Raw genomic sequence first — 10,773 nt, 5'->3', positions numbered from 1 at the left:
ACAGATAGATCGATAGATATTATAGATAAATAGATAGATAGACAGATAAACAGACATATAGATATTTCGATAGATTGCTAAATAAATCGATATATATATGTGTATATATATTATACATATACAGGGTGTCCCAAAAAGATCGGAACACTAAAAAATCTCGAACGATTTGCATGTGCGTTCTGGTTATTAAAAAAAGATATTTTATACCAGAAACGATATATTCGTCTACTAGTTGCTTTTAAAAATATCTTCTTCCAGAACGATTTGCATGTGCGTTCTGGTTATTTAAACAAAAATATTTTATACCAGAGACGATATATTCGTCTGCTAGTTGCTTTTAAAAATATCTTCTTCCAGAACGATTTGCATGTGCGTTCTGGTTATTAAAAAAAGATATTTTATATCAGAGACGATATATTCGTCTGCTAGTTGCTTTTAAAAATATATTCTCCCAGAACGATTTGCATGTGCGTTTTGGTTATTAAAGTTAGTATCCAATCGTTAGTACCTACGATGCAATGCCTGGAGTGAAATTCAAATACAGGTACGTGTAGTAAAAATGTCGAACTTTGCGAAAATAACAATCAGTTTGTTATCTGGAGAATAGCCCTCTGGATATAAATCGTATCCAAGAAAGCATGCGCTCAAGGGCGTCGCATTGTCAATTTTTCTCATATGTGGAATGAACTTCAGAGATTATTCAAGAATCATATGCAAGAAATAGGGTGCCGATTTAAAGATTGGAAACTCATAAAAACTAAAACCGAAGACTAAGAGGAAAATGGCTCTAGGAATAGCACATATAAGAATACTAGCAATGAATCCAACGATTTTCAAAAATTGGTGGAATTATTCTCAGATACGATGGATTCTAAAGTTAGTATTCAAAAAGTGTCGCCTTTTCCTAAATAATAAAAATTTATCAAATCAATAATTTGTTATATTCCAATACATATCGTTGCAAAAAGACGCTTCAATGCAAATGTCTTGTTTGCTATAATCGGATAGACGAAAAAAAACATTTTGTAGCTGCGTTCTCACGGGAATGGACGATGGAGAGGCCCATTTTATCCTCGATATTTAAAAAAATATTATATAATATTTTTTCATTATCGAGTTACATATAATTATCAATATAATTACTTATCATTTACATGTGTGTGTATGAATATATTTACTGAGCATTCACATGTATGTATAAATATATTTACTGAGTGTTCTAAATAAACCGTTATAATTTTTTATTTTTAAAAGTATAATTTTTAGAAAATAATGCTGCAAATAAAAGTTCCAGTATTTCAACAGAGATATACATATTTTGAGGTTACAGAAATGTTTGTAGAAGGCAATTTTCAATATCATTAGTCAACTTGATTATTTTATATTGATTAGTCTAAGTATTTATGTAAATTTATTCCTTGTAACATATTCTACATACAGGGTAAAAGTCAATAATTGAACGGTTTACGAGATATTTTACATAATCTAACATATTTTGATATAAAAAATAAAAAATATTTCGTAAATAAAATATTTAGTGTTTGATAATACTTTTATGTATAGAATAATTATAGACAAATAAAAAAAGATACACAGTAAAAAAAATATACAATTTACTACATGCAGCTATATATATTTTTTCGTAAAAACATGTTTGTTGTTTATACCAATTGTTTCGTCTAATTATTCTATACATAAAAGCAAGATCATTGAAAACTAAATATTTTGCGAGATATTTTGTATTTTATATCAAAAATATGTCAGATTATGTGAAATATCTCGGAAACTGTTCAATTCTTGGCTACATTTCCTTATATTTTTATGCAGAATATTACAAAAAATCTATTTACATAAACGCTTAGAATAATTCTATATAAAATATTTAAATTGACTAAATAAATAAGTTTGAAAATTGCCTCTTACAAACATTTCTATGACATCAACTATGCCTCCTTTGAGATACTAAAATTTTTATTTGAAACTTTTTTTTCTACAAACACTTTTAGCGATAAAAATTTGTAACGCTTATTGAAACACCCGGTACATATTTATTACATCTCTATTCTTTCTATATATAATATAATGTTAGATTATGTAAAATATCTCGTAAACCGTTCAATTATTGACTTTTACCCTGTATGCAGAATATGTTACAAGGAATCAATTTACATAAATACTTATTATTAGACTAATCAATATCAAATAATCAAGTTGACTAATGATATTGAAAATTGCCTTCTACAAACATTTCTGTAACATCAAAGTATGTATATCTCTGTTGAAATACTGGAACTTTTATTTGCAGCATTATTTTCTAAAAATTACACTTTTAGAAATAAAAAATTGTAACGTTTTATTTAGAAAACTCAGTAAAGATATTTATACACACACATGTGAATGCTCAGTAAATATATTCATACACACACATGTAAATGATAAGTAATTATATTCATACATACACATGTGAATGATATATATATATATATATATATATATATATAAGAATTGCATGTAAATATATAAGCCAAAAAACAAATATATATATATATATATATATATATATATATATATAATATTATTTTGTTCAAACTATGTGATAAAGATAGACACAATTATGTATGTATGTTTTACTGTCATTGACACGCTTAGATAAAAACGCGTGTGCGAGATGATTCAACAGTAAAAATATATTATGTTGTCTGAAAAAATATAATATGTTGAACACAATAAAATTATTTTTTTGACATGTAAATTGATAATATATGGAAACTGCCGATAATAGCAAAATTAAAATTGTCGACAATTTTAGTTCCGCTTAGATGAGGGCGCTAACCCGTCGGAGTTCGGCCAACGCTCCGGCATCCCCTTAAAACGGATTTAATATAGGTTATATGAGGACCGCGCGAAGCGCGGTCCGAATAGAAAGGCTTTGAGGACCGCGCTTCGCGCGGTCCGAAAAGCTAGTCTATATATATAAGTACCGTCTGTTTGTCTATCAGTATGTACGCGAATTACTTCCGCATTTGTGGACCAATTTTCGTGAAATTGGCACCAAAATGTTGCAAATTTTTCGGGGGTGGCTGCTGTGGGTTTTTTTTAATTTTTTAATTTTTTTTTTTCTCAGAAAAGGGTATGTTTTTGAAAAAATTTTTTTTTTCAAATTTCTACGCCAATGTGTTCAGAAATATTGCAAAAAAAGATTTCTTTAAGTTTAATGATTTTTTTTATACCTTTACTTACCCACCCACGCGCCACCCACGCACTTTCACATTAATAGATCGATTCCCTAGAAATTATTATAAAACCTAAATTTTGAAAATTTTTCAGAAATGGCTATTATGTAATTTTTTTTTAAGTTTTACATCATCACTCACCCACCCACGCACTCATACATTTATTGACCGTAAGTACCGTCTGTCTGTATGACCGCGAACTACTTTTACATTTATGGACCGATTTTCATCAAATTGGTACCAAAATGTTGCAAATTTTTCGCGAGTGGCTGCTGTGTGGTTTTTTCAAGTTTCCATCTACCTACGCACACCCACCCACGCATTTACAGATTTATTGGCAGATTTTCACGAAATTGGTAGCAAAATTTCGTAAATTTTTTGGGTCTGATGACTACTAGATGTTTTTTTTATTTTACATCCCCGCTCATGCACCCACCCACGTATTCACGTCTTAATTGACCGATTCTCTTGAAATCGGTACCAAAATTTATTAAAATTTGCAAATTTTTCTAGGATAACTACTCGGTGGTTTTTTAAATTTTACAGCCCCACCCACGCACCCACACACGCACCTACCCATGCATTCATATCTTAATTGATTGATTCTCTCAAAATCGGTACTAAAATTTCGCTAATTTTTCGGGGATGGCTAATATTTGATTTTTTTAGTTTTGTCCATCCACGCATGCGCGCATTTATGGACCGATTTGCACGAAATTAGTACCAAAATTTTGCAATTTTTCTGAGAAGCCTGCTATTCATTTTTTTTGACTACTAATTGGTTTTTTAAAGTTTTATCCCACCCACGCATCTACCCACGCGCGCGCGCATTTATGAACCGATTTGAATAAAATCGGCACTAAATTTTTGAAAATTTTTATGAGAAGTTTGCTATTAATTTTTTTTAAGTTTTACACCCACGCATCCACCCACGCGCGCGTGCATTTATGGACCAATTTGTACGAAATCGATATCAAAATTTTGCAAATTTTTTTTGGAATGACTATTATGTAATTTTTTTTTAAGTTTTACACTTCAACTAATCCACCCATGCCCTCACCCACGTGCGCGCGATCCAATTTATGGATCGTGCTAATCGGTCCCAAAATTTTGTAAATTTTTCTGAAAAGCCTGCTATTTTTTTTAATTAAATTTTACACTCACTCATGCATTCACCCATGCACGCGCGTATTTATGGACTGATCTGCACAAAATCGGGATCAAAATTTTATAAACTTTTATGAGAATGGACCTATTTTCATTAAATTGGTATCAAAATGTTGCAATTTTTTGGGGATGGCGAGAATTTAGTTTTTTGTTTTACACTTTCATTAATCTACCCACGCATCTACCCACGCGTGCGCGTATTTAAAAAATGTTATTTTATGTAAAAATGTATGTAGTTATGAAAAAGAAACATATTTTATATTTTTAATAAAATCATCTTTTGGTAGTGGCGTGATTGTTAAACGGCATTATTAGGTAAGAGCATTTATTAATAAATTAATATATTGTTTCTTTTTAATTGTAAAAATTTTTAAATTACTTTTAGTGAGTTTTTATAAAAATCACCCCTTAGGTGGTTATATGAGTTCTTTTAACATGTCATTTTATAAATGACTATTTATATATATAAGTAGCTGGTTTCACATATTAAATGTCATCATTGATTAAACGAATATAAATCAATTTAAAAATACAATGTGCGCGACGGAAAGCAGGATAAGAAGGTCGGAAGCAAAAGGACGGCGAAGCACTACACTCGACACACGCGTAACGTGAACAAAAAATATATTTACACTACGAACAACAAAAATTACAATTGTTTAAACCGCACAGAAATTGCCAGAGAATTAACTGATAAGAATAAATCAAAAGAAATAGCCGAGTCAATAATTAATAACCAAATGTTCCGCAAGCAACGGTAATTAAACGTGAAAAACGAAAAAGACAAGCGATCTTTTTCGCAAAGTATAAGCACACTCTTGATGCGACAAGCAATCGGAAAAGAGCCCCGCGATCACGAGAGAGGAGGTTTATATAGGCCCGTATTTCTAGAATAGTCGAGAACAATTCTCTTTATTTTATCGTTCGGCTGAGGGCGAAAGAGCGTTTAGTGTAATTATTTACTTTCAGGAAAATAATCGTTTTGTTATTATCGGGACTAAATTGTATCTCCTCTCGCGCGACCACGGTGTTTACCATTATCGGTGATTTGACGTAAGCGCTTCCTTTTCGCAGTCGCGGGGTATACGTATACCTGTGCGGCCGAGCGCTATTTGAAATAATATTAATATAAAATTAAGCATGATGCATGTTGCATGTGAATAAAAAGACTGCATGAATTTTAACGCAATAATGTTTTAAGCCTTTTCAGCTTGCGTTAGACGTTCGATTTTCGAACATTCCGCCCGCCTTGCAGTATACCTGCAATCGGTTAAGTAGTGCGAGAGAGGGGGCGCGCGCTTGTTCAAGCGCTCGCGAGTTCCGGACACGTGGGGTTCACGTGCTACGACTTAGATCGCGAAAGGAATGCTGAATCGGTCAGCTGTTTATTGCGAGCGTAGCAGTATAGTCGCGTGTCGGTTCTTGTGTCGCGACGACAGGGCATTTTAGAGAAATGAGTCAATCGTGATTTATGATGAGGCGAATAGTTTGGTGATAAGAATAGTGCAGCGATGAGAGGGGTGTAGTAATGAAAAGAATGGAGTGATGATTGATGTGACAGTATGCTGGTGAAGTGAAAGTGCGCGTGCAATTGATGAGAGAAGAACGATGAAGAGATGTGAAGGAAAGGAAAGAATGATATGAACCACTTGACGCCTGATTATCGTAAAGTTTCAGTGACGCCGTCCAGGAAAACAAGTTTACTGACGGGGCGCGTTAAATTCGTACTCGCGGTACGTATATCGACTACGCGCACGTGGCCGTCGGATCCGGGATGCAATCGAGTGATGCACGCGAGCGGCCACCGCGTTGGTGGGGTGTTTTCGCTGCGGAGTAAACACAGCCGACCGACATGAGCCTCCTGGTTGACTCGGGACCATTTTGGCCGATGGGCCAGCGTGTGTAAGTATTCGCTGGACCACCGGGACCAGAAATGGTCCCTCATCTGTTGCAGGAGCTGCCAGCGTGATAGTCGGGCCGACGGCTCTCGTTCGAGCGACGGTTCCGGTACGGCGGAGAGAGCGGAACCGATCAAGAAGTGCCCCGGTGTGAGAGCTGCGACGTCCTCAGGATTCGTCGGACAAGGGCTGCAGCGGTCGAGAATTGAGGCAAGCCTCTATCTGCGAGAGTAGCGTCGCCAGCTCCTCATAGGTGAGGGTTGCATCACCTATGACTCGTCGCAGATGGTGCTTCATCGATTTAACCGCGGCTTCCCACAAGCCGCCGAAGTTCGGTGCCGCCGGTGGATTAAAGTGCCACTGGATCTTCTCCTGTGCGGCGAATGCGGCGATGCGGCGTCCGTCGGCACTGGCGGCGGAGAAGAGAGCGCTTAGCTGCCTGTCAGCACCCACGAAGTTGGTACCGCAGTCACTGTATAAGTTGATGCAGACCCCTCGCCTTGAGATGAGCCGGCGCAAGGCTGCGATAAAGGCGTCGGCGGAGTAGTCCGAGGCTACGTCGAGATGAACGGCTCGGGAGGCTAAACACACAAAAACTACAATGAACCCTTTAGTTGCTTTGTGTCCGCGGCCCTTCGAGGTCCTCAGCCAAACCGGACCGGCGTAGTCGACGCCGGTGTGCAGAAACGGCCTGCTTGGTGTGACCCTTGGCACCGGGAGATCGCCCATGAGAGGCTGTGTGATGGCGGCTCGCCATCTAGTGCACCTTATACATCGGCTGATGTGTCTTTTTACCAACGACCGACCTCGAGGGACCCAATACTCCCGGCGCAGGGAGCACAAGGTCATCTGAGTACCGCCGTGTAACGTCCGCTGGTGATGGTCATCTACGACGAGGAGAGTGAATGTCGACTCGCCGGGCAGTATTGGCGGGTGAGTGGCATCGTACTGCAGGTTAGCGTGTCTGAGGCGCCCGCCGACTCGTAGAAGTCCCTCGCTGTCCAGGAATGGATTTAGTTTCTGTAGGGAGTTTCGCGACGGCAGAGGCGTTCCATTTTGCAGCCTTCTAATTTCGTCTGTAAATATTTTAGCCTGGATCAACCTCACCCAGGAGAAGCGGGCTTCCGTCAGTTCGTCGGAGCTGATCACGCCAGGCTGGTTTTGCGCGTGGCGGAGCTGGCGGTGAATCAGCAACCAGCGACGGCACCAAGCAGTGATCCGCAGCAGTCGTTTCAGCGAGGAGTAGCGCAGCAGCAATTCCGACTCGGGCTTCAGCTCGGCAACGGCGGCGACGTGGGTCCGGACTCGTCTCTCTGGGAGGTCCTCCGCTGACATTTCCTCGCTGTTTGTCGTCCAAGGACCGCTCTCCTCCGTCAGCCATGCGGGACCTTGCCACCAGAGCGGGTGGTCAACCAGTTCGTTAGAATAGAGTCCCCGAAAAGCACAGTCCGCTGGGTTCTCCCGACCTGGTACGTGATGCCAGTGGGCGTCCGGAATCAGCGTCTGGATCTCGCTCACTCGGTTAGCCACGTAAGTGACCCACGACGAGGGGTGACCCCGAATCCAACCGAGAGTCACAGTGGAGTCCGACCACAGGTGTAGAAGTACCTTCTCTGCGCCAATAAGAGGGACGACGTGGGCGACCAGTCGAGCGAGAAGACTGGCGGCCGATAACTCTAAACAAGGTAAGGATACCTGCTTCAATGGAGCCACCTTGGTCTTCGCAGCCAACAGCGTCACTCTGCTACTTCCGTCTGTGTTGGTTCGCAGGTAGAGGACGGCGGCGTAGGCACGTTCGGAGGCATCGGCAAACCCGTGAATTTCCTGATGGGAGTCCGCTACGCTGCCTAACCATCGGGGCACACTCAGGTTTTCCACTGCAGCTAGCTCGTCCTGGAAACGCAGCCATTTCCTCGCTTCCTCGGTTGGCAGAGACGCGTCCCAGTCAAGGCCCAGCAGCCAGATTGCTTGAATGTTGATCTTGGCCAGCACGGTAGTTGGAGACAGCCAGCCGAGTGGATCAAACAATTTCGCCGTCAAGGAGAGGACCGATCTTTTAGTGACCGCCGAGAGGGTGATCTGATGAGTGGCGAAGGCGAAGCGATCGTTGCACGGTTGCCATCGAAGTCCGAGAGTGGAGTGACTTTCTCCGGGCAGCCACCATCTGGCCTCTTGGTGCAGGCGCGCGTCCGGTTCCACGAGGCTCAGCAGGTAGGAGGCGTTGGTGGACTATTTTTTGAGCGTGAACCCGCCCGCCGTGCATATACTCGTCAGCTGTTTTATCATGGTTTCTGCATCCTCTAGATTTTCGGCACCGGACAGGATGTCGTCCATATAGACGTCGCCCCGCAGGATATCGGCGCCTTTCGGAAAGCGATGCTCCTCGGCGAGTTGACGTAAGGTGCGAATGGCCAGAAAAGGAGCACATGAGAGTCCGTAAGTAACGGTGCACAACCAATATTCTTGAATGTCGGTTTTATGATTAGCTCTCCATAGGATTCGTTGCAGGCTTCGGTCATCTGGGTGCACGAGGATCTGCCGATACATCTTCTCGATGTCAGTCGCGAAGACGTAGCGATGACGTCGCCAGCGCAGCAGGATGTCGGCTAGCGAAGGCAGCAGATTCGGACCAGTTGCGAGATATTTATTGAGGGAGTCTCCGTTTGGCAAGGAGCTCGAGCCGTTGAAGACGACCCTCAGTTTGGTTGATGAGCTGTCCGGACGCAATACCCCGTGATGAGGCAGGTAGCAAGCCCCCGGATGCGATTCAGTTGACGAAGGAGCAGGCCTCATGTGGCGCAGGTTCAAATATTGTTGCATGAATTCCACGTACATGGTTTGAAATTCGCTGTTTCTCTCAAATTTTTTTCAGTGTGTTGCAGAGCTCGGCGGGCGGCGCGGATTGTTCCTGAGAGGTCCGGCAGAGAGTCAAGTGTGGGCAGGCGCACGATATACCGGCCGTCTGGAGTGCGAGTATGATGCCGGCGATAGTGTTCTTCGCACTCCAGTTCGGCCTTGGTGAGGATCGGCGATGGCCGACGAACTTCCTCCTGCTCCCAGAACCACCGCACCAAGCAGGTGATGTCCTCCTCGATCTGGCAATGGTGAGTGGAAACACGTTGGCCGCGTGCATTCTCATTAATGGTGCCTGAGAGTATCCATCCTAGAGAGGTCTGCTGTGCCACCGGTTCCTGATGACCCCCCTTTTTTAGGCCCTCGCGGATGATTACTCCGTAGACGTCGGCGCCCAGCAGAAGGTCTACTGGATCCGCGGAACGGAATTCTGGATCGGCGAGCTCCAGGTCCTTAAGATGGGTCCAGGATTGCAGACTTCGGCGGCATCCTCCGGCGAAGAGAGTCAGCTTCGGCAAGATCAAGGCGACGACGGAGTTGGACTGATCACCGTTGTGCGCTCGAAAGGTAAGTTGAACCTTGCCTTTGGCAACTCCCGTCCTTTTCTCGCCGAGTCCATAGACGCTGACGGCGGCGGGCATGCGAGGCAGTCGCAGTCGCTGAACCAATCGCTCCGATATGATGGACGACTCTGAGCCCTGGTCGATCAGCGCTCGGGCGGAATGCCAGGATCCGTGGCAATCGAGGACGCGGACTCGAGCTGTGGCGAGCAACACCGTGACAGAGGCAGGGTGCGATCCTTGCGCTAAGTGTGATGTCGTGGCGATCTTGGCGTTGCAGAAGGCGTCGTGCAGCGAGGAGTGATGCCGACTGCCGCACATCGTGCAAGTCCTTTTTGATGCGCATTCCGTAAGCTGGTGTCGACCCAGGCAGTTTGAACAGAGATTTTGATCGCTGATAAACTACCTGCGGGCCATAGCCGTCTTCTCCTTGTAGTTGCCACAAAACATTATAAAGTGGTCGCCCTGGCAATCTGCGCACCGACTTCTGGACCTATCCTTCGGTTCAGCTTTCTTCACGTGATGGCTCCGTGTTGATTTTGCACTGCTGTGGTTGCGGCTGTCGTTCTTGACTGGAAACAGTGCCTCCAGAGTATGAAGCCGTCGCTCGATGAAGGCTTCCAGCTCAGCGTAGGTAGGCGGGTTGGTCGTGTGACTGATGACGCTCTCCCATTCTCGACGAGAACGATTGTCGAGGAGCTCAAAGACCAGATGCACAAAGAGGTCCTCCGTGCGATCGATGGGACGATCGATGCTCTTCAGCAAGCTGACTGTTGTTTTTACGCCGTGGAAGAGTCGCCCCAGTTCAACTGCGGATTCGCCTTTCATCTTAGTAAGAGCCAGGAAGTTGTTGAGGTAGTTTCGGGTTAACAACCTTGTGTTCTCGTAAAAATCGCTCAGCGTCTTCCAAGCGATTTCGTAATTTTCCTTCGTAGTGTTCAGGTTGCGTATTAGTAGTTCCGCATCACCCTTGACACAGAGTTTGAGATAGTGCAATTTCTCAACAGGTCTGGCTGCCTGGTTCCTGCCAATGATGGACTGGAAGAGGTCTCGGAAGGAAGG

General features: G+C 42.9%; 1 protein-coding gene across 1 annotated transcript; it reads right to left on the bottom strand.

Moving 5' to 3' along the window:
• Positions 1 to 6,466: 6,466 nt before the first annotated feature.
• LOC114934042 (uncharacterized) lies at positions 6,467 to 8,845 on the bottom strand. The gene is made up of 2 exons (XM_085480023.1): positions 8,566 to 8,845; positions 6,467 to 8,469 (listed from the first exon to the last, which is right to left on the bottom strand). The coding sequence occupies exons 1-2, from the start codon at positions 8,843 to 8,845 to the stop codon at positions 6,467 to 6,469; spliced, it is 2,283 nt and encodes a 760-aa protein (XP_085336149.1).
• Between the last annotated feature and the right edge of the window lie 1,928 nt (positions 8,846 to 10,773).

This window comes from Nylanderia fulva, unplaced genomic scaffold (assembly GCF_048542155.1).
Source record: "Nylanderia fulva isolate GAGA-0341 unplaced genomic scaffold, ASM4854215v1 Scaffold138, whole genome shotgun sequence".
NCBI classification, from domain to species: domain Eukaryota; kingdom Metazoa; phylum Arthropoda; class Insecta; order Hymenoptera; family Formicidae; genus Nylanderia; species Nylanderia fulva.
Note: the sequence above shows the minus strand (reverse complement) of the source record. Positions and strands in the feature narration are given on the sequence as shown.